At 46.3% G+C, this 24662-nt stretch overlaps 1 protein-coding gene across 1 annotated transcript in view; it reads left to right on the forward strand.

The window, feature by feature from the left end:
- Positions 1–24662, forward strand: part of LRRC8C (leucine rich repeat containing 8 VRAC subunit C) — a 37860-nt gene that overhangs the window by 6431 nt on the left and 6767 nt on the right. Inside the window, exon 2 of the mRNA XM_083511067.1 lies at positions 19918–20059. Coding sequence (XP_083367193.1) covers positions 19922–20059 — 138 coding nt within the window. The 5' untranslated portion in view covers positions 19918–19921. The remainder of the gene's footprint in view (positions 1–19917; positions 20060–24662) is intronic.

A 24662-nucleotide genomic window follows, 5' to 3' on the forward strand; every position in this document is an offset into this window, starting at 1 on the left:
ATGCCTTGTGAGTCGAACCTTTTGGCTCCTGAATGCCGCAAACTCAGAAGTGAGTGTTTTGGTTTGCGAATGTTCCTTGGAACCCAAATGTCTGATGTAGCCTCCTATTGGCTGCAGGAGCTTCCTGCAGCCAATCGGAAACCATGCCTTGGTTTCTGAATGTTTTGCAAGTAGAACGGACTTCCGGAATGGATTCCGTTTGACTTCTGAGGTACCACTGTATTATCATACTGCAGGTGAGGGCCTGAGGCTGAGACGCTAAGGATACTTAGTGAGTTCATGGCAGACATAAGAGTAATAGAATCATAGAGGGGAAAGGGACCATGAGGATTATCTAGTCCAGCATTCCATTGTTTGTGGAATCATGAACATTACATCCAAACTAACCCCTTCCACTAGGCTACAGAGACACATGCAGCTGAAGCCAGGCCAGTTGGTCAGTCCACAGGGTATGGAAGTGCTTTGGACAACCTGAACTAGTCCCCAGCAGTTGTTTAGTACTTCAGAGTATTTATTCCACTTGAATGGCAAGCATGAGGTGTTTTGCTGAGCAGACAGGGAATCACATTGGCTTTCCGCAGATCAGTACAAGCTATCTGCTTCCATGAAAAATGATATACCAAAACGCTTCTTTCCGCAGCTTATCTTTAGCTTTTGTGTCACGGCTTCTCGTAATGCAATATTATGGAAGAGCATTATGTCGCTGCTTTTTGTGACTTCCAGGGAGCTGCTGCACATAGTTAGCTGGCTTAAAATCTTGCCGAAGTCACGTTTTAAGCTACATGGCAGGATCACTGCCAGAATCCGCACTGGGGGGAACAGAAGGCGAGAGGATACTTTGTTGCTGACAGTAATTAGGTTCCGCCAAAAGGGCATGTTCGTTCCAGGATGGGGAAACAGGGATTGATCCATCTGCTTTCTGGGAATAATCCTTAAATTATTCCACACTTACAGCGCTGAGCCTAAAAAATAGTTACTTGGAAGTACAGTGGACACTCAGGTTGCGAACATGATCCCTGCAGGAGGCACATTCGCAACCTGCAGCAGCGCGTCTGCACATGCGCAGATTGCGATTCGGCGCTTTCTGCACATGCGCAAAGTGTGATTTAGCACTTCTGCGCATGTGCGACCGCCCAAACCTGGAAGTAACCCATTCCGGTACTTCCAGGTTTCGATGCGTCCGTAACCCGAAAAAATGCAACCTGAAGCATCTGTAACTCGAGGTATGACTGTAATGCCCAGAGGATTGTAGCTGCAATCTTTACCTGGGAATAAGCCTTATAGAACATGGTGGGACTGACTTCTGAGTAAACCATGCACAGGCTGCAGCTTGAGTAAGCCTTTTTGAGCATGACATGTACAGTGGTACCTCAAGTTAAGTACTTAATTCGTTCTGGAGGTCCGTACTTAACCTGAAACTGTTCTTAACCTGAAGCACCATTTTAGCTTATGGGACCTCCTGCTGCTGCCACGCCGCCCGAGCACGATTTCTGTTGTCATCCTGAAGCAAAGTTCTTAACCTGAAGCACTATTTCTGGGTTAGCGGAGTCTGTAACCTGAAGCGTATGTAACCTGAGGTACCACTGTATAGGATTGTGCTGCTACTAAGAATATTTAGCTGGAAGTAGCCCTAACTTGAAATCAGCTGCATATGCTTCTCTGAAGAGCATGAGACTCTTAATCTCAGGGTTGTGGGTTTGAGCCCCACAGAACTGCATTGCAGAGGGTTGGGATACAGTCATACCTTGGACCGCAAACACCTTGGCTCCCAAACAAATCGGCTCCCAAACAATCAAAACCTGGAAGTGAGTGTTTTCGAACGATTTTTCCCCGAATTGGATTTTTTTTTGAATTTTTTCGAATCAAATTTTTTCGAATCGGATTTTTTTCAAATCAGTTTTTGAACTATTTTCGGAAGCCAAACATCTTAACCTGAAGCACTATTTCTGGGCTAGGATGTTCCTGCAGCCAATCGGAAGCCACACCTTGGTTATTGAAAGGGAGTCGAATGGACTCCCGGGATGAATTCTGTTCGAGAACCAAGGTAGGTGACTCTTCCAGCTCTTCCAGCTCTATGATTCTATGATATATTGCACATGGACAGAGCTACTGTATTGTGTTAATTTCTCAACTGCCATTTCCAGTACTTGTTGCTCAGTCAAGGCATTTTAAGGAGCATAAAGAATAAATCTTAGGACTGTCTTCCTGGAGAAACAGATCTGTTTAATTAAATTGTTTTTCCGGTAGTGTTTTCATCCTCCTCCTTGCAGGAACAATCTTGATTGCGGGGTTTTTTATATTAGTTTGAATCAAATCCAAAGAGATGCCTGGAATGAACACATGCTTGAGTTGACCAGAGGTCACAAAAGGCATTTAAACTCACCCAAGGCACTCTGCTCATACGGGGTGAGGAGGATGAAAACTTCAGCTGCCTAAGTGACGTTTTGAGGAAGTTCAGCAGGGCCTGAGGATTTAACTAAATCAGATACGTCACATCCCCAAGAAGGAGTCCTTATGTGAGAGCCAGTGTGGTGTAGTGGTTAAGAGCGGTAGTCACGTAATCTGGGGAACCGGGTTCGCGTCTCCGCTCCTCCACATGCAGCTGCTGGGTGACCTTGGGCCAGTCACACTTCTCTGAAGTCTCTCAGCCCCACTCACCTCACAGAGTGTTTGTTGTGGGGGAGGAAGGGAAAGGAGATTGTTAGCCGCTTTGAGACTCCTGAAGGGGAGTGAAAGGCGGGATATCAAATCCAAACTCTTCTTCTTCTTCTTAACTAAATCAGATACGTCACATCCCCAAGAAGGAGTCCTTATCTTCAAGGGACATGGGCAGGAGAGGCAGGGCACCCAGAGCCAGCCACTGCTATATAAAGCAGTGTTTCCCAAACTTGGGACTACAGCTCCCATCAACCCTAGCTAGCAGGGATGATGGGAATTGTAGTCTGAAAACAGCTGGAGACCCAAGACTGGGAAACACTGATATAAAGGCTCAGTCCTAGCTTGTTCCTTAGCTAGAGCAGCTTCAGAACTTTATGTTGCCCATGGAAAACCCTGAACTCTACTGTGCCTCACCCCACCCAAATCCATCCATCCTACACATTGACCCACCTGAACCTTATCACACTTTTCCTTGCTGTACCACAAAGCGACACAAGATATTTCCTGCTGCTTTACATAGTACAGGGGTCAGCAAACTTTTTCAGCAGGGGGCTGGTCCACTGTCCCTCAGACCTTGTGGGGGTGATGGACTATATTTGGGGGGGGGGAATGATGCAAGAGACCACGAGCCCCGGTGGCTGCTTACCTGTGTCTTGCGAGTAGCAGGGGCTGGCAGCGGTGGTGGGATGAGCGGCGCACAAAAGGGCTCTGGAGAGGGGCTGCTTTAAATGGTGGCCGCTTGAGTGCTGCTGCTGCTGCTGCTGACACAAAGCCCAGCCCCCTTCCTCCTCTAGGCAGGGCGGGGGAAAGCCAGGAGGAGGGAGGGAGGGAGGAGGTGCCGCTGCCGCCGCCATATGAAGGGGAGGGAGGGAGAGGGAAAGAACGTGCGTTCTGGTGATCCATGCAGCGATTCCTGGACTGTCCGTGAGCCGGATACAGAAGCAATTGAGCCTGATCTGGTCCCCGGGCCTTAGTTTGCCGGCCCACAACATAGTATGTTAAACATCAGTCTTTTTCCATTTACAGTCGTACCTTGGATCTCAAACGCCTTGGCTCCCGAACAAATCGGCTCCCGAACAATCAAACCCGGAAGTGAGTGTTCTGGTTTTCGAACGATTTTTGGAAGCCAAACATCTTTTGCGGCTTCCACAGCTTCTGATTGGCTGTAAGACAATCTTGCAGCCAATCGGAAGCCACACCTTGATTTTCGAATGGTTTCAGGAGTCAAACGGACTCCTGAAACGCATTCTGTTCAAGAACCAAGGTACGACTGTATTTCTTCTCAAACAAAACATCTCTTTCCATTTCCCTTCTCTTTCTATTCCCTCTTCTTCATTTCTCCTTTTTTAAAATGTCTGAAACAAAAGAAAGAAAGGGGGCAGCCTCTAACTCCATTGTAATCAACACATAAATACAAGTGCTAAACAAACTATGGTGGTTATATAAGTCATATTTCTGAGATAGCGTTAAAATACAGTGGTACCTCGGGTTAAGAACTTAATTCATTCCGGAGATCCGTTCTTAACCTGAAACTGTTCTTAACCAGAAGCACCACTTTAGCTAATGGGGCCTCCCACTGCCGCCGCGCCGCTGCTGCGCGATTTCTGTTCCCATCCTGAAGCAAAGTTCTTAACCCAAGGTACTATTTCTGGGTTAGCGGAGTCTGTCACCTGAAGCGTATGTAACCTGAGGTACCACTATAGTAAGATTAAAGCATTCCAAGCGGGAACAGATGTCAGGGTTTTCTAGTGCCACATTCTAAACACTCATGTCAGTGCATTTGCTTGCTGTGAGATTTTGTTATATCTGAGGCTGCAATTCAGAGAATTGTGAGACCAGCTCTGTGCATCCATTGGGATTTTCACTCATTGGATCTTTGGTTCTCAAACAACAACCTGCTGCAGAAGGGTACTCTGCGCAGAAATGTAATGTGGCCTTATAGCTGAGGTAGGCTAGACAGACCAGTGTTAGAAGCTGAGATATGAAAGCTAGGAGCTAAATGGCACCTTAAATTGAGGTTATGGGCACAACAATGGAATGTCTAGGCACACTTTTTTATAACAAGAATACAAAGCTGGAAATGAATGAACTGCAGCTAAAATATTGTGTTCATTTTCCACATGGTCTCTTCTCCAGTCTTTGGAGAGTAGCTGGAACTGGGGAGCAGTGGCGTAGCGTGGGGGGTGCCAGGGGTGCCGACCGCACCGGGCGCAACATCTGGGGGGGGGCGCGAGTCCAGAGGGAAGGGACAAGTTCCTTCCTCCGCTGGGCTCCCCACCGCCAGCCTTGCGCCCTAGCGCGCGCGCCCCCCGCCGTCGCTGTGGCTGCGCTCCGCTCACTGCTCGCAGGAGGAGCAGCCGCTGCAGCAGCGCCGACGCCGCCACCGACGCCTGGCCGGGCACGGGCAGCCTCTGCACCCTGCCGCCACCGCCATCCCCTCGGCCCAGCCACAGGCGGCGGCTGCTTCTGCCTCCATCCTCCTCCGGGCAAGCAGCGTTGTTTGCGCGGCAACTCGCAGGTTAGGGGTTGGGGGGGCGCAAATTACTTGCCTTGCCCCGGGTTAGGGGGCGCAAATTACTTGCGTTGCCCCGGGTGCTGACAACTCACGCTACGCCGCTGCTGGGGAGGCAGAAAAAGACCCTCCTAGGGACATGGGTGGCGCTGTGGTTTAAACCACTGTGCCACTTGGACTTGCCGATCAAGGCCCCACGACGGGGTGAGCTCCCATTGTTCTGTCCCAGCTCCTGCCAACCTAGCAGTTCGAAAGCATGCAGTGCAAGTAGATAAATAGGTACCACTCCAGCGGGAAGGTAAACGACGTTTCTGTGCGCTGCTCTGGCTTCACCAGAAGCGGCTTATTCATGCTGGCCACATGACCCAGAAAAACTCTGCGGGAGCGGACAAACGCCAGCTCCCTCGGCCTGTAAAGCGAGATGAGCGCCGCAACCTCAGAGTCGTTTGTGACTGGACCTAACTGTCAGGGGTCCCTTTACCTTTTCCTTTCACACTGCAGTTTTAATTGAAAATCTTAAGTGCAGTACTGTGCCCAGAGCTCAGAAACTGCTCGCCCTAATGAAATTCCTTGTTGCAAAATGCACCTAGAACAGTGGGAGTTTTGAACACAGAGGCAGACCCAATGCATGATCCAACCGTGCAGTGGACAGAAGGAAAAGCCAGGAAGAGGAAGGATATAAGACTTCTGGGGAACTTGTGGATCCTCTGGAGGCTGTGTTGAACTCCCAACTCCAGCCAGCATCACCAGAGGACAGAGATCATGGGAGCTGAGGTCCAAGCACATCTGGAGGGTCTACAGATTCCTGCCTTAGGAAGTGGAGGAGCACTACAGAGTAACTGAGCATGGGATCTGGGGAACCTTGTACGATTAGCAGTAGTGAATTTCCTGATAAAGTGAAACTGAAAACTTAGCAGAACCAAATGATAGAGGTCATGATAAGTGATACTTTCCTATACCCTATAGATTTATTTTGCCATCTGTCTTAACTCTGTCTGGAAAGCAGTGCCTGAGACGCATTTGAGGGCCAGAGGTATCGCTCTGCTTATCCAGATGTGCTGAGGCTGCTTTTGCTCGGAAACGCTGCAAGTTGTTAAAAGCCTCCTTGTTTGACATTCAAAAGTAAGGTAGAATAAATCCTTTATATAAAGAAGCCACAAATCATGAGGAAACAGCCACTCCTCTGACTTTCTTTGGCTCCGCCATGGTGTGATCTTCAGCGGACGTTTCTGACGAGGCTCAGAAGGAACCCTTTTATAGGTATGCTACTTTCTGTTTGCTCAGAATGTGGAACTGCACCAGCCCTTGGTAAAGTCTGTATGAAGCAAGACACACGAGCAGCTTGCTTGATTTCCTGTTTAGAGAAAGTCAGCAATTACAGTACACTCAGCTGTCAGTTAATGCAAAGCTGCAAGCTGTGATGGGTAGCCTGGTGGGCGTAAACTGGGCGTATTGAGTGACCTTGAGCCATTCCTTGGCTCTCAGCCTAACCTGCTTTGCAGGATTGCTGTCAGGGTAAAAGGGTGGTACCCTGGTCTCCTTGGAGGAAGTTTGGGGTAGAAAGTAGATTAGTTTTGCAAAAGCTTTGAAATAGGTTGCCACTTGTTTGTTGCAAAGATTGACCTTCCAAAAAATTATGGTATTTCCCCTTTGCCTCCAACTTGTGAAAGGGAACTCTGGTTGATGGCATGGATAGGAGGGGGAATGGTTGGCATTCGTCTGTCTTGGGAGGCAATGGCAGAGTGCACCTTTGTGGGTGAAATCAAACCGTTGGAAGGTTACAGCGCCTGCTGTGGCTGTAGAGACCGATACAGGAGAGACATGTTTTGTTGCAGCTGGGGCAGATGAAGGCGTCTGGTTGTGTTGCTGCAGAGGCACCATGACATTTCTTCTCTCTGCACTCCTCCCAGCGGTCATTCCTCCTCTAGTCGTTGCTGTGGATACATGACCTGAGTGTCTCCAGGCACTGTGGAGGAACTTCCGCATTGTGAGGTTGATGTTGCCTATTTAATGAGTACAGTGGTACCTCAGGTTAAGTACTTAATTCGTTCCGGAGGTCCGTTCTTAACCTGAAACTGTTCTTAACCTGAAGCACCACTTTAGCTAATGGGGCCTCCTGCTGCCGCTGTGCCTCCAGAACACGATTTCTGTTCTCATCCTGAAGCAAAGTTATTAACCTGAGGTGCTATTTCTGGGTTAGCGGAGTCTGTAACCTGAAGCGTATGTAACCTGAAGCATATGTAACCCGAGGTACCACTGTATTCATTCTGATTTGTATGTGGGGAGCTTAGGTGACAGTCACATCCATGCCATACAATTAAAGCACCAAAGAATCCTGGCAGCTGCAGTTTTACCCTTTGCAGAGCTACAATTCCCAGCACCCTTAATGAACTACAGTTCCCAGGATTCTTTGGGGGGCAATCCACTTGCTTTAAGCATATGGTGTGTTTCCAGTGTGTGTCTCCCCATCATTCTATATACTGCAAAAGTCAGATCTTTGGGGAAGCACATTTGTTACACAACACCTCCCAATAACCTATAGCTCAGCAGTTCTAATTTTCCAGTATGTGATTGACTCTCATCCAGAAATAGTGACAGTTTGGAAATTCCCATACGCTCCCTCTGGCTCCTCCTCCATCCTGTGTGTGCTTCTCCGGTAAAAGTTTCCTGACCCGTCATAGCATCACAATTTCTGCAGTAATCCTTTTTGTCAAGTGCCATTTCCTTCTTCCTAGCCTTTCTCCTGGCCATTTAACTTATGCTAGAAAGAAATCTTAATTTGTTCTTCAAAGAGCTGAAAGTGCTTTGAAAGAGATTGTGACTTATGGTGGGAGTACACCTCCCCCTTTTGCCTTTAGTGAACAGGATTTGTAGGTTTTTCAGTTGTTTCGAGGTGACAGTCAGACAAAAGAAATAATGTGTGCGCCCTTTGTAAATCCTCTTTCAAGTAGTGACATTGCTGAAGTTTGAAATTACCTGCTTTGGACTATGATATACCTGCATGCGTTATGCAACCAGACATCGTTCCCATGATAGGTTTTTCTGCAGCTTGAAATACAAAAATTGGATACTGCCCATGCACAAAATGTGTATTCAGTCTGAAAATGATACAGCAATATGATCCGGTGCAGCCAGTGTCATGAGGAAATTTAGAACTGTCCTCTCCTTCTAAAAATAATAATAAATCGTTACAATAATGCTTGTAATTGCTGACTCAGTTTTGAACGGAACTACTCCCAAGTCTCTGGCTTTAGAAGTTTAGTTCCATTGGCTGATAATATGTTGACCTGGTTTGCACATGCGAATCCTGGCTTAATAAACTGGGATATGCACAAGCTTCATGCAGTGGTGCAACTACATCAGGAGCCCAGATGTGTCACCCCTTGTCTGCAGAGCGGCAGCCTCTCACCCTTTTTCAAACACCCTCCTCTCTTCTCCCCTCTCCTTGGGAGTCCTCCGGGCAGCCACTGCTGCTGCCCCTGGTCTCTGAGCCCCTACCCCAAAGAGAGGTGCCTCCTCACACTGCCCTACAGGGGCCTGGGAAACAACCCCAAGCCAGTCCCAGGCCAGTTTACCTGGGGAGCTTGTAGCCAGGGCTGCTGCAACAAACTGCTGTGTAAGCCTTTGGGTGGCGGAGATGCGAGAGGACATCAGAAGAGGGAGGGAGGGAAGGAAAGAGGGACAGAGGCCCATGTTGCCTGTGGCACCCCTGACCCTCATTCAAGGCACCCCAGGGTGCCACGGCCCACTGGTTGAAAACCACTGAACTAGACGATTTTGTAGCCTATTCAGACTTCTTTTGGGGGGGGTGGCAGGTGTATTCTACAGCATGTCATTAACACAGGAGTAGTGAAGTTATCGGTTATGTATTCAGTGGTCTGTGTTTGCCTGAGCTTGAGTCTGGACTAAGGGTTCGCAGCCTTTATCCATACACTATTCTGCTTTATTAGTTGTTCCATGATGTTTCCCCAGTATTAATGCATTATTGCTGTCTGGAGAAGCAGTCTTGCACTATAGCAGAATAAAGGCAGGACATCTCCTCCACCCCAGAAACGTTTGCGGTATAAAAAGCAGGAAGTTTTTGCACTGACTGGAAACAAAACAGAAACTTTTGCAGGCACAAATAATACTGAAAGTGGGATTGAGTATAAACACCTTGATGCCATCATGAGCACAAATCATCAGGAATGCACAAGAAAAAAAGGATGTCTGGAAGGGGCCCTTGGACCGTGGATTTAAATGGTCTTATAGGGGCCCCCTTTAGATGTCTAAATACATGACTTTGGTTGTGAAGCACACAATTCCTAATTCTATTCCTTCCACCGTCATTCCATGCTTTTCAACTGTTTCTACATGCCTGTTGTGTTAGAGCACCCAACAAACAAACAAATCAGTTGGCCGTCTTAGATTTTCTTTCTTTTTTATATAAAAACCCAACAACTCTTGAGCATGCACCATTTCACATTTTAAACTCACTTAAATCATAGCAACATCATAAACAGGGGGCAAATGGGGGTGGGTTGCTTCTGCTGCCTGATGCAAAACACATGTATTTGGGAACTGGGACCATTTTCTTGTAGAAGAGGATAGTAGATGTTTAAAGTCAAAATAATAAAATGAGCACCTGTAATCAGCGTTTGAAATTCACCAGGTGCATTTTGCACCTTGCTGTCAGCCACTTGCGACCGAGTGAAGATGCCTGGGCACCAGGATGGTGGTTGACATCAAAACTTGTTCTGTCACTGAACCCCAACCATTCCCCGTTACAATGGACCCTCAGGTTACGTTACCTTTGGGTAACGTAACTTTCGAGTTGCGAACGCGGCAAACCCAGAAGTGTAAAGTTCCAGATTTCACCACGCGTGTGCGCAGAAGCGCTCTATCACGCTGCGTGCGTGCGCAGAAGCGGCACCTCATGTTGCAGACTTTTCAGGGTACGTACATACCCCCGGAATGAATTACGTTTGTATCTGGAGGGTCCACTATACTCTGCAATGTCATAAGACTCTGCCCAGAACACTCTGTGATGTCAGAGAACTTCAGCCAATACCTGTGAGGGATCCTGTCTTTTGTTTTGTCAGCACTGTACTCTTTCCTGTTCTTCCCTTGGTATGGTTGTGCGCTTTCTCTTTCTCTTTCTCGCTCTCATTTTACCTATACACAGGCAACAAGGTACCACCTGTTGTTTCCTCCCCCACCATTTTATCCGCACAACAACCCTTCGAACCAGGTGAAGTAGAACAACACCATTGTGTTACAGGACAGCAACGATGGTATTGCTTAAATGTGGCTTGAATATGCTTGTGGACCTTGAGAAAGATGGCGTGGTCCCTGCTCCCCAGCTGAACCAGTATTTGAAAACAGGCCTTGTGGCATTTGGAAGATTCGCTTGTGGTCTCCTGTGTGCATCTAAAAACCCCCTAAAAACTGAACAAATTAAGAGGCATGCATGCAAGCATTCCTGGTCCCTTCCCTCCCTAACAACAGGAAAGGGAGGGCGTCTCCAGACCACGAAGGGAGAGCCAATTAGGCATCTTTCCAAGATTCAGAGAGGGAGACAATTATCTGATTTTCTAGAACAACAACAATTAATCCTTTTACCCACCATCCTTATGTGGAGCTCATTTCAGTCATCATGAGCCACTGGGGTGTGGGGGTGTGCAACTGACAGACCCACTTGTTCCGCAGCCCTCTTAATGGAAAACTACGTGGACCAATCGTATGAGGTGATAAAATTAAGGTTCCTCTGCTGCTGTGCAAATAATCACCCCACATTATAAAGTAGGCATTGCCAGCTGTGTGACTGTTACTGGTCTGTTAACTCAATTCCTGTTCAAGATTACAGATAATTGCAACTCAGGGCATCACGCATGGAGGAAAACATCCTAACTGGCAAATCACAATAATATTTCAATCCGGTTAAAAGGTTGCTCAGACAGAGAACGTGAAAAGAACACACAGCATCACTGAAACCTTTCCCAACCTGGAGCTCTCGGGATCTCTGACTACAACTCCCATGAGCATGGCCAGGGGTCATGAATGATGGGAGTGGTAGTCCTAAACATGTGGAGGGCACCAGGTTGGGGATGCTTTGATAAGCTGTGTTGATAAAGTGAGATGGTATCGTACAGTTATGCCGTATCCTGTTGTTAGAATGGGATTAGGAACGCTGCTTATTTGGCTCTACAGAATGAGAATTTGGGCTTTAAATGGGTCAAGCAATCTGATCCTTAAACACATTCTTGAAAAGTTTCCAGTTCCTTCCAGCTCGTTGTATGATTTCAGAGTTTAGATTCCATGTCCCTGAATGTTGATATTTTTGAAACTGTGAAATTTTTCAGTTATGATCAACAAAACGAAAAGTCGCTCACCAAAGATAAGAGTCGAGTTGGCAAAAAGCGCAGGAGTTTCAAAAGAGGAGATGCATTAGTCAGCGTTTCCCATCCCACTCCGAACAGAAAGTCCTCACAGAACTTGACAAAAGGGCGTTTTGTCCTGGCCTGCATCCATCTCCCAACACGCAGGAACTCCAAACGGCTCCAGTAGGAGGTTCTCTTTGTTGCTACTATAGAAGGAACTCAAAATCCCAAAGAGATAAGAAACAGTAATGTCTCTGCCAAGCTAGGTAGTTCCAGAAAGCTAAGTGTGGTAGCTGTATGGGTGCAAGAAGACAGAAAGCGCTGTGGCTTGCTGTGGTGTGCTGCATTGGTTTTAGCTGTCAGTATAAAGTGTGCTGGAGCAAAAAGAGGGGAAAAAACCTCAGGCCACAGCTCAGTGGGAGAGTAACTGATTTGCAAGTAGAAGGTCCTTGGTTCCAGTGTTTGAAATTAGCCAGGTGCCAGGCGCGTTTTGCACCTGGTTATGGGCCACTTGCAACCAGGTGGAGATGCCCAGGTGCCAGGATGGTGCCTGACCTCTCCACCATCTGGGGATCATTGGATCTTGACTGTTTTCACGCACTAATATGGCATCCTGTAGATTCTATCAGTTATAGTTCATCTGCACAATCTGAATCAATTTCAGGAAGCAAAATGCTTTTTCTGTGCAGCCTAAGCAGGAGCAGCGAACAACAGTAAAGCGAATTGTTGTCTCTTGCCTTCGCATGCGCCACCCCACTGCTCTGATCGCAGTTGTGAATAATATTCTTACGTTATGAATGGTCCGTGTCGCCATTAAGAAAATGAGGTCTGAATAAAGGTAAAGGGACCCCTGACCGTTAGGTCCAGTCGTGACTGGCTCTGGGGTTTCGGCGCTCATCTTGCTTTACTGGCCGAGGGAGCCAGTGTTTGTCTGCAGACAGCTTCCGGGTCATGTGACCAGCATGACTAAGCCGCTTCTGGCAAACCAGAGCACAGCGCACAGAAACGCCGTTTACCTTCCCGCCGGAGCGGTACCTATTTATCTACTTGCACTGCATGCTTTCAAACTCTAGGTTGGCAGGTCTGAATAGGCCAATATATATGTGGACTGTCCCTGGATCAAGTGACTTTTCTTCTTTAAGTTCTCAGAGTTCTTAACCTAGCTCAAGGTTGTCATCTGAACTAGCCAAATAATAAATCCAAAATCAGACTTGGGAGCAGTATTGCCCCCAAATGGCAACTAGATGTTCCATTTTGATTTAAGGAGTCATTTGACACCTAGCTTATTTATCTGAGTTTCTTAAATGGCTTGGTTCTGTCCCCAGGATCTCCAGTTAGAGAAAGACCTCCCCGTCTGACACTCTGGAGAGCCATTGCCAGTTTGTGTGGATACAATACTGAGCAAAAGGGACCAGTGGTCTGACTCAGCTTTTGATGCTTCTAACCTGGCCCTGCAAATGGAATGCAGGCATCCTGGGTCAGCCCATTTGCTTTCTCCCAATATTTGAGAAGCAGGAGCTATGTTGCATCAGTGCAGGCTTTTCCCTGGATGAATCCCCGCTAACATTTCAAGGTGTGGTACAGTAACACAAGGAACACCATCATCTGCTTGCTCCTCTTTGCAAGTTTCAAAAGTGGCTACAGGATTAGCGCAAATGATCAAATCAGTAGAGCCTGGAGCTGATTCAGACAGCTCTTGGTGCAACTAAGGGCGTATCCTTCAGGGGACTGGAAAATGGCATGTCTCCCACCTATGTTCTGACATTTATTCAGTCAACGAAGAGCCAAACCGTTGATCAGAGGATCTAGAATGCTTGCTTTGCAAAATCTGCAGGAAGGATCAGGTTTCATGGACAGCAGGTTATATAGATTACAATCCTAAGCATTTTCGTTTCTGCAAAAGTCCCATTCAAATCAACTTGGCAAGCAGATATTATTAGATGCAGATTTCTAGCACGTCAGGATTATTACCCCAGGTTCATGCCTTGTCTGTTTCCCTTTCATTTACCCTAGCATAGGTAAGGTAAAAGTGCCCCTTCTGCACCTGTGATTGAAAATTAACCTACAACATTATATAAAAAGCATTGCAACCTCTGAAGATCCCACAGCACTACAAAGCCTTCTTAACTGTTCAACTACTGGGCATTGAGTGAAAGCAATTGAAATGCATTTGGAACATTTAAATCCTGGGCAATAAGGCATCGGGTTTATTATAGACCAGGTCTATAAATTAAGACTGCAAGCTCTCTAATTCTTTAATGAAGATAAATGCTTTCGAGATTAATATGGGAATCAGCTCTGAGTGCTGCTCTCAGTGACTTCTCCAGATGACACTATAAATCACGCATAGAAACACCCATGTGCATCTAAGACTCAGAGCTTTGGCACTGAGCAAAAAGTAGTACAGTGATACCTCGGGTTAAGTACTTAATTCGTTCTGGAGGTCCATACTTAACCTGAAACTGTTCTTAACCTGAAGCACCACTTTAGCTAATGGGGCCTCCTGCTGCAGCCGCGCCGCCGGAGCACAATTTCTGTTCTCATCCTGAAGCAAAGTTCTTAACCTGAAGCGCTATTTCTGGGTTAGCAGAGTCTGTATCCTGAAGCGTATGTAACCTGAAGCGTATGTAATCCGAGGTACCACTGTACTGCGAAGTCAGAGTACAATTCTGCCAGGATGGATTATTGGAGAGTTACCAGTTTGGTTCAAGGTGCTTTTGCATAGCAGGAAGTGGGGAACCAATGGGTCTTCAGGTCTGGACTCCAATGCCCATCAGCTCCATCCAGCATAGCCAATCGTCAGGAATGATGGAATTTGTAGTCCAGGGCCACTGTGTAGCATTAGCAATTGGCTGGACAGCATCGCTTGCAAGCATCCGACCAAAAAAGTTGGGTGTGTGATGTGGTGGTTCTGCATCATCTGAGAAATAGACCCTAGGATTAGCTAAAGGGAGTTTGGGATTTGAAGTTCTGTTCTTTGTGTGATTTCTTCCATGCCTCACCTTCCTCTTTAGGCGAAAGAGGGATATACATACACACGGTGAGAGTCAGAAAGAATGCTTCATCGCAAGAAGAAGTCTCAGTGTTCAAACTGTAATTCAGCCACGTGGCTTTTGCTAAATGATGAGACACAAATTTCTAAGAAACAAGAGGTTAACTAGCTGTTCCCTTCTGCAGATGTCGACTCAGATGTACCCCCTCCGTGGTGCTTATTTCCAGGTAAATGTGCATAGGATTTCAGCCTATGTTGGAACTTTTGAACTATAAGATAATGGACAGAAGTGTTGAGATAGCAGGAAAGGGGCCATCAATACCAGCACTAAAGCATGTAGTATCAGCATAAACATCAGTTGCACTTTATTCTTGTTCAGGCTGTGTAGCAAGTTTAAATTCTCTGTGCATACTTTTAAGTTTTAGATGGTGATAGTTGCACAAAAACATTCAGTACAGTTCTCCTCGAACAGCGGTTCTCAACCTGTGGGTCCCCAGATATTGTTGGACTACAACTCCCATCATCCCTGACCTCTGGCCTTGCTAGCTAGGGGTGATGGGAGTTGTAGTTCAACAACATCTGGGGACCCACAGGTTGAGAAAGGCTGTCCTAGAAGCAGTTGGCTGCCGTTTTTCAGCTGGCTTTCAAAAATACAGAATTGCCATGGCCCCAGACCTGGAATCTACAGAAGCAGAGTCCTCCAGTGATGTGAGCCTCAAGGAGATGGATCCATTCCTTGGTCCATGTCATGCAGAGCTGCTGTTACCAGAGCCCACACCTCCTCCCCTAAACCTTCAAGACCCACAGATGACTTAGAGGACCAGGAGAGCCCTGAGATGTCCCCACAACTTGAAACTCGGGACCTAGAAGAAGCCAATGGCTGCAGAGGAAGGCCGTAGGACTTTTAAACAGTCAGATTCAGGGGGCTGGGTCTCTAGTTAATGAATACCTAACACAGACAATAAGGATCTGCCGCTACTTCAGGACACTGATGAGACACTTGTATGCTTGCCTCAGCTGCAGGATCACTAACTGTGGTCCTGAAATCCACGTCTAGGCTCTTCTCCCAAGGTGCTGATCCTGCTTCTTCCTGTCTGCTTGCAACCATATGAATACTGACCTTTCCCCTTTTGGGGGGTCATAACCTCTTTGTGGTGGTAGGCATCCCCATGGATCGGGACAAAAACAATCATTGGCCCAGTCATCCAAAACAGTATGGAAACCTGTGTCTGGACTGTACCATCTGAGACTGCAGGTGGGGTTTCAAACTATTGAATGCTTCCCCTTATCAAAAATAAAAAGATCCCCCCACACACAGAAAAATAGGTGATGAGAAGAATACAGTTCTATTCTAACATTCTCCCTTGGGGGCTATTTCTATAGGAATGTTTATTATAGAAGGTTTCTATAATGTAAGGATGGAGAATCTGTGGACCTCTAACACCCATTAGCCCTAGCCAGCATGGCCAATGGTCAGGGATGATGAGGGCTGCGGGTACCACAAAATCTAGGGGGCTGCATGCTTCCCGTTCCTGCTATAATTGACGCCTCCACCTCCGGTCTGAATGAGTACAGTCTAGAAAGGCCTATCACCTCATCTGCTACTTGTGAGACAAAGACTTTAATTGTGCCTCCTTTGTACCATATTGTGTGGAGTCATAATTTTGGGTCGTGCTTGATCCTCTGCCCATCTAGTTCAAGACCAAAAAATTTCCACTTGCTTCACCGAGCCAGGATCTGTTCCCAAAGAGCCGTCCTGAAGTCATTTTGGGCATTGGGCCAAACCCTTAAGAGGTGATGGCTTTGCAGATCATTTGCAGCTTATCAGCACAGTGCCAAAATACTTTGGGAGAAATGGCTAACGTTGCAGCTACTTCTTCAAACAAATTAGATGTGTATAAGCTTGTAGCCCGAGCTTCAAAACCCCAGGATTTTGTTTTATTTTGATCTGGCTACCATCCTCATCCCTTGCCTGTCTCTCTTCTGAGAGCAATTCTGCAACCAAGCCGGTTTTTGTCCTGAAGACTCGCCCAAGTGCCATTCCCTTAGGATGCCAGTGGGCAGAAGATGAATGAATTAATTTTCTTCTTATCCAGGAACGCAGGCCATATGGACCTCCTGAAGTCTGACGTGTACTTGCATCTCCAAAGGCAAAAATACTTAATACTTCCTTGCTGTCTGGACAGCTTTTCTTTATTTCCACTGATGAAAGCTAATTAGAAAAACACAGAATTCAAAGCGACCATTTTAGAATCTGCAGCTAAATTGCTTCCCTCCCAATTCCCTGCCTCAAGCTCATTATCTTATTTCCCCTTAATTTGTTTAGGAAATGTTAGGTTTGCTGGTGCTTCTGTTTGCCCAGTGGGGGAGAGCATTGATCTCTTTCTGTGTAAGTTCCTGAAGTCAGGGGAGTCAGCAAGGAGGCATCACCGAAGTTCCTGCGTATGTAGAAGTCTCTGACGTCTGCATCGCTAGATAATGTCTTCCTGCAGGCCTGAACAATGTGTCCCTGCACAACTTAGGACCAGGGTACCTCAGGGGATGTCCTGAATCCTTAAATCCCAGCTCGATCACTGAGATCATCTGCAGATGTGTCATTGGTCATTCCCTGAGTTGGTGAGGCTCGTTTGACAACAACGAGAAGCAGAGTCTTTGGTGTCATCAGCTCAGTCCTGTAGAATACTCTGCCAACAGAGTTTCAGCAGGCAACTTCTGTGCCAACTTTTAAATGCCTGCTGGAAACTTTCACATTTTGCTGGGCAGGTGCAGGCAATTAAGGACACTTCCTTCCACAACCGTTAATTGATATCTGTTTTTAACTCTTTTATGGCCTTACTGTGTGGTTTTATTGCTGTCAGCCGCTTTGATAAATTGCCATTGTTGTGACACAGTTGTACGCACATATTTAAATAAATAAACAAGTAACTTCTAACAAGCCAAATTCTTGTACATTTTGCCTCATGTCTCAAGTCCTACAAATGCTGGAAATGTACTCTCTCTTTTTAAAGAAAGCTGAGGATCTGAGGACCCTGATTCATTCAGGGGAGAACAACACTTGCTGAAGCTCTCGTAGTATCTGACGGGGGAAGTCCTAGCTCTAGACTTCCTGTATCAAACAGAAAGTTGATTTAGGCTTCCCCCAACATTATTGATTCCATGATACGGAAACAACAATTTGAAAGGGGCTTTGAAAGACCCTGTTTGTTTGGTTTGAAACACCACCCTTAGCAAGGAGTAACTTGTTTATAGAAAAGAAATTGAAAGCAAGTAGAGATTTTCAGAAATCCAAATGGGATGTCGTGGAATCATAGGGTTGGAACAGATCTGAAAACAAGAGTCTTGGACCATCCATCCCCATATTCCCTGGCCCAGTTCACACAACCCAGACCACAGTTCTGAGAACAGATACAGTGCAGCAAAGGTTCCCGTGGATTCACAGAGACCGTGCGGAGACAGAAGTGCAGAGAACAATTAGGTTTGTGTAGCCTGTGCTGCTGAATCCTCTAATGAATTGATTCTGTTCTCCCAGGGGAGTACAGGAACTACAGAAGCAAGAGACCTCGTGCTTTCCCGTAACTTTTGGCAGAGCTTTACCAAACCATTCTTCAAAGAGGAAAGCAAAAATAAGAGGGGGGGGGCGGAATAAATCATCCTCCATTTTCTGTGCAGTTCACTTCATGGTCTTTTGAATGATAGCATGGAATAGGATTGTTGTCCTTTGAGAAAAGGTTAGACGGCTCTTTCTGCTGTGTCTGGCAGTTTGTTTCCCTCTCCAGTGGAATTGCAGTGCAGGTGGGCAGTTGTGACCTTTCAATTCAAGCACTTTGCTTACATGTGCACCGAGCGCAGATTTTTGCACATGATAATAGCTTCTGGTGCATCTGCATTTTCAAGTGGTGTCCTTGACTGGCTAATGTTCTGCGATGGGGGTTTTCAGGAAAATGTTGAACTGGGTTCCCCCCTATGCTTATTAGGGCACTTTGCTTCAGGAATTTTTCTGATGCCCTCCTAGAGAGTGATCTAATGTTCGCTTTAGCCTTGCTTAGCAAGCAAAGCTAGAAACTCAAATCTGCCGTTCTTGCCGAATACTGTATTTGCAATTGGCATCCATTCATTTTTGCTAATGAGCTTGTGAGACAGAAGAGGGGGAAAAAATCTTCCCCACATTGCTTCTAATGGTGTCTGGAGTTTGGATTTCAACACTAGTCCTGGAATCATCAGAGTATCAGAGACTTTTGAAATTGTGAATATGAACATAAGAGGTATTCGTAACCCAGTTGAATTCCACAAGCAAAGGAATGCAATGCTGCAGCTTAAAAAAATGCTTCGTACATAAGCTGAGTGCGGATCTCTGTAATATTCATTTAGCATCCTCCTTATGCTACTGATGATGTGATACAAGGTGTCCAAACACCCCCCCCAAAAAAAAACACCTGTTGGGGCCTTGGAAGGGCAGTGACTAATTCTCTGCTTTTCTAGGGCATAGTACCAGACTGGAGATAATTTATATGTACGTTCCTCAGGGCTACTGGATTGAGGCAGTACCATAATGGCTTGGGAAGAAGCCACAGGTGAGCAGTAGATGTGAAGTTGCCTTATTCTGAGTCAGATAATTGGCTCATCTAGATCAAAGTTGTCTACCCTGGCTGGCATAAGCTCTCCAGGGGTTTTGATGGGAGATTTTCCCAGCTGTAACTGGAGATAGCAGATACGGAATCTGGGATCTCTTGTATGAAAAGCATCCACTCCATCATGGAGCTGATATAAATTGGGCCCCCAAGAGCTGCTGGAAAAGACAGACAGGAGTCTCCTCAGTTGGGACTGACAGGTAGGTTGGGTAGGTGGGGGTCCATAATCAGCCTGTTTTAGAATGAGGCAGGTCCCATTCAGACAGGTCTGGAAAGCAAGGTTTTGAATTCTAAGGAGCAATTCTCCTATTAGGACAGGTCAGACTTGGGAAGCCCTGGCCTGATAACTCTTAAGTCCCCAATAGAATTTCCAAGTTTGGAAAGAGCTTGATGCACTCCCTTATAACAAGGGTGGTCAGTGTTGAACTTCAACTCCCATCAGCCTGCCTCGGTCAGGAATGATGGGAGTTGTATTCCAGCAACATCTGGTTGCCTTGTGAGGTTCCCAACAAATCAGAGAACCAGCCTGGGAAACCAACTACTGCCTTGGGAAGTTCAGTGGAGAGACTGGAGAAGAGCTGATGCTACCAAGGACCTCCTGATTTGATGACTAACGACATCTGCTTCTAGGTTTCATGGACCAGGCCATCACATCAGTGCGAATTTATGTGACCTCCTTAAACAGAGGAGGAAAACGGGTCTTTTCACTTTTTAAGTTACATGGAACAAAATAACCATTTCGCCCCGCCACCCTTCGCTGTCTTTCAGGACGATGATTCCTATCACTGAATTCCGCCAGTTCTCTGAGCAGCAGCCAGCCTTCCGGGTGCTGAAGCCGTGGTGGGATGTCTTTACAGACTACCTTTCCGTTGCCATGTTGATGATTGGCGTCTTTGGTTGCACGCTGCAGGTAAATAAACAGGAATGCAATCTGATGCTGCCAAGGTAGGGCTGGAAAACTGTTCCCAAGTGCTAGCAGATTTGGTCAGAGTGGAAGACAGATAGTCACAATTTCTATTATTATTACTACTGTTACTACTACTACTACCACTACTCCTGTTACTACAGTTGTACCTTGGTTGACAAACACCTTGCGACTCGAACGTTTTGGCTCCTGAACACCGCAAACCCGGAAATGAGTGTTCTGGTTTGTGAACGTTCTTTGGAACCAGAACATCTGACAGGGCTTCTGCTGATTCCGATTGGCTGCAGCAGCTTCCTGCAGCCAATCGGAAGCCGCACCTTGATTTCCAAACGTTTTGAAAGTTCGAATGGACTTCCGGAATGGATTCCATTCAACTTCCGAGGTACAACTGTACTACTAATCCTTGGTTAAACAATACAGGAGAGAAACTACTAAATTGAACACTTTCCATATATTTTTTTTAAGTGCTTATAGGTTGGAATCTAATCAATGAACAGAATCGACATGAACATTCTTTTAAAAAACCTGCCCACGGTTCTTTTGGCTCCCTGCTGCTAAAATTCACTCCACTTAAAAGTTCTCAAAGTGCACCTGAAAGTTGCAAAACAAAACCTCAGAATTTGTTGTTTCCCCATCAAGTCAAAATGCAAACAATTAAGAAGCTTTGAGCCTGATCCATTTTCTTGCTTGGCAACACCAAGTTCATCCTCCCCTCCCACCATTTTTGTGTGTGATACTTTCTTAAATAGCTTGAATCCTTTGAAGGAAAAAGCAGCACCCATTTCTGCCTCTCTCCCTCTTCTTTCTCCCATTTGGCAATCTCTGGTCTTATTTTTCTCCCTTGGTTCTGCTTAGAGATGACATGGAAGTGTTTGTTTTATTTCATGCCCCCTAATTAATAAATGTTCCCGAAAGGCAAAATAACAGAAAGTCTTAATGGCTTGCCTGTTAACTAATAACTCATATTAATTCCACAAGGTTTAGCTGAAAGTTTAAACAACATCAGATTGTCTGGACTTGTTTAGGGTGGTCTCTACAACAGTGTCAAAAGTTTTGTAACATTCAGTTGGACTAGAATTATGAGGAAGCCCCCCTTGAACCAGGAAAACTGAACCTCAGGGAGTTGGGAGATGTTCTTCTGAACCATATTAGGCATTGCAAGACCAATCCATTCCCCTTGGGGCAACAGCTTGAGGTTTATATTTCTTTTTGCATCTCTCGGTCTTTTCTGGGTTGGATCTACACGGACAGCACAATCCTAACCATGTCTGCTCAGAGAAGTCCTATTGAATTCAAAAAGGCTTAATCCTAGTTAAATGGGATTTCAAGGTCCCATCTGCACTGCCCATCATACCACCTTCAGCAGTCATTGCTTCTTCCAAAGAATCTTGGGAATTGTAGTTTTTATTGATCTTGAGAGTTGTTAGACCCCTATTGCCCCTCAAGGAGCTACAATTCCCAGGGTTCCTTGGCAAGAGTGACTGACTGTTAAACCACTCTGGTAATTGCAGCTCTGGGAGGGTAATAGGGCTCTCCTAACAACGTAGAACCTTAGAGTTGGAAGGGACCCCAAGGGTCATCTAGTCCAACCCCCTGCAATGCAGGGATCTCAGCTAAAGCATCCATGACAGATGGCCATTTACCCTTAACAAACTACAGTTAAAGGATAATGGGGGTGGCGGGGAGTCATGTTCAAAGTGGTATGAAGCTACTTTAAATGTGTAGTGCAGAAGGGGACTCAAAAGTCAGTGATTTCAATGGGTCTGATCTGATATACCGGTAACTATTACTAAGTCTGGATCCAGCCCTGTAGTGCCCGTGGTTGTCTTACAGTTAATTAAATTAGAGACTGTGCTTAATATTAGCAAATAATAATAATAATAATATTAATAATTTATACCACACCCTTCCCGGTTCAAAAATTGGGCTTAGGGCAGCTAAAAACAAATTTAAAACACTTAATTGTAAAAGCAGCATAAAACACAATATAAAAACATGAATAACAATAAAATTCAAAATTCAGAAATCAATTTAGGGGAAATAAGCATTAGATAATCACCAGGGCTAGCTGGCTGAATTGGTCCTACTTCGGCCAGTGAGGAGGCCAGGGGAGAATTAGCTGTTGGGTCTCAGAGTGGGTAATCTGCATAAAAGGGGAAGGGGAGGGAAGAGAAGGGAAGGGAAATAAAAGATCAGGCTGAATTCAAATTAAAGGCCAGGTGGAATAGCTCTGTCTTACAGGCCTGACGGAAGGAGGTTAAATCCTGAAGGGCTCTAGTCTCATGGGACAGAGCATTCCACCAGGTCGGAGCCATCACTGAAAAGGCCCTGCCCTGGTGGAGGATAGTCTGACTCCCTTAGGGCCCGGAACCTCTAAACTATGGTTATTCATAGACCTTAAGGTCATCTGCAGGGCATACCAGGAGAGGCGGTCCTGTAAATATTAGCACATGACTCCCCCCAAAAAAATAATAATGGGAATGGTGGTTTCGCCCTCACAGCACTGCAATTGCCAGCAACCTTAACAAACGACAGTTCCCAGTTTCTTTGGGGGAAGCTATGCGCTGTAAATGTGCACCGAATGTGCTTTAAATGTACATTGCGCATCTGCCCTCAGGAACAAACTGAGCTGCGTTCAGGTTGCCCATTTTGACCTCGTGGCATGGCTGCCTGCCTCTTTCTTGGCTCTGGCCGTTCCTTCTTTTTGCACTACCGAATCCTTAAACTATTGCATGAATATACTGAAAATGGATCTTGTTTGGCTATAGAAGCCACCAACCAGTTCTTTTTTGCTGAAGTAAGCACACTCAGAATGTGCAAAGCGAGCGCAGCTCCGGGAAATGGCATGTGAGAATGCAAATATTTGCATTCCTGCCTATTGCTATTTTATAAATGCTCTTTCTAGATAGCAAGCTGTGCCTTCAACCGAAGCCAATGAGGATTTTTCCCTCCTGGCATGAATCTGTGATCGCTCAAGTAATGCCAGTAGCCGAGACCAATCCATCATCTGCAGTGTCACTGTTATTGATAACAGTGCTAAATATTTAATTTAGAGGGTAGAATCCTGCGAGGTGTCTGGTTCCCTGTCAGACACATGACAGTTGAAAGCACCCGAGGAGCCTTGAGCACTTTGTAATGGTACATTACAGCCGCATTTTCGGGTTGCGCCGTCCTCGGAAACAGCGCCAGACTAATTGTACCAGGGATGGAAAAAGAAATTTGTCATCCGCAGAACTGTGGTCGTATATAAGCACTGATGTGGTGAGTCATTTCTCCACTGTGTTCTGAAGGGAAGTAGATGCTTCTCCACATGTGTGGACTTCTTCCTTGGCAAAGCCTTCTCATCTGTCTTGCGCATATTCGCCTTGAAAGGGCTGTGAGCATCCACTCTGTGTGGCAGTGGACAGAACAATTACCACCAGCAGCACAGTAGTGGCAGTGGCATAGCGTGGGTTGCCAGCTCCTGGGGCTGTGCGGAGGGTGTGGGAATGGGAGGGAAATGGATAGAGTTCTCATTGCATTCAACTGCCTAACAGCGTCAGCATCACCCAGGAGATCACAGCCGCAGAGATAAGAAAAGAAGAGGCATTCTGTTGTCACTTTCTGGTTTGCATTTTCAGTGGAGCCAAGCAACAAAAGAGCGCAGCTGTATTGAGGCAGCACCGGGGGTTGACATTTTGCACCCCCTAACAATTTCGCACCTGGGGCAATCACCCCTGTGGGGTGGCCCATGATACACCACTGAGAGGTGGTAGGTTGTAGCGGTTCCTAATAGCTGTTTGACTTAGAGCAGCCTGCTCCAACTTGGGGCCCTCCGTTCGTTTTGGACTACGGCTTCCTGGATAGCTCAGTTGGTAGAGCATGAGACTCTTAATCTCAGGGCTGTGAGTTCCAGCCCCATGTTGGGCCAAAAAATTTCTGCATTGCCGAGGATTGAAGTAGATGATCCTTGTGGTCTCTTCCAACTCTACTATTTTGTGATTCCATCAGTGCCAGCCAAGGTGGCTTTGGGTGCTGATTTATTTATTTGATGCATTTATCTCCCACCAGACCTCCAACGCAACTCAGGTACATGGTCCTCCCCCTCCCCATTTTATCCTCGCAACCACCCTGTGAAGTAGGTTAGGCTGAGAGACAGTGGCTGGTCCATGGTCACCCCATGAGCTTCATGGCTGAGTGGGGACCAGAACTACAACTTCCCAGGTCTTAGCGCAACACTGTAATCCAGTGTTTCTCAAGCGTGGGTCCCTGGCTGTTGTTGGACTACAACTCCCATCATCCCTGACCACTGATCCTGCTAGCTGGGGATGATGGGAGTTGTAGTCCAACAACAGCTGGGGACCCATGCATGAGAAACACTATTCTTGACCACAGCGCCACTCTGGCTCTCATATAACCTGAAAGAAGTGGGGATCCTCTAAATCGGCTACAAAAATCTTGAGGGGGAGCAGACTGAAAATATATTATTTGTAAATGTGCAATCTAAAGAAGCACAGTACTGTGAGTTTCTGTGTTCATTCCCACGGCTGCTTGATTCTAGTATCAACAAGTAAGGGACATGTCATTGGTCAAAATATTACGATAGCAC

The sequence above is a fragment of the Podarcis liolepis genome (assembly GCF_965112155.1).
Source record: "Podarcis liolepis genome assembly, chromosome: 6".
Taxonomy (NCBI): domain Eukaryota; kingdom Metazoa; phylum Chordata; class Lepidosauria; order Squamata; family Lacertidae; genus Podarcis; species Podarcis liolepis.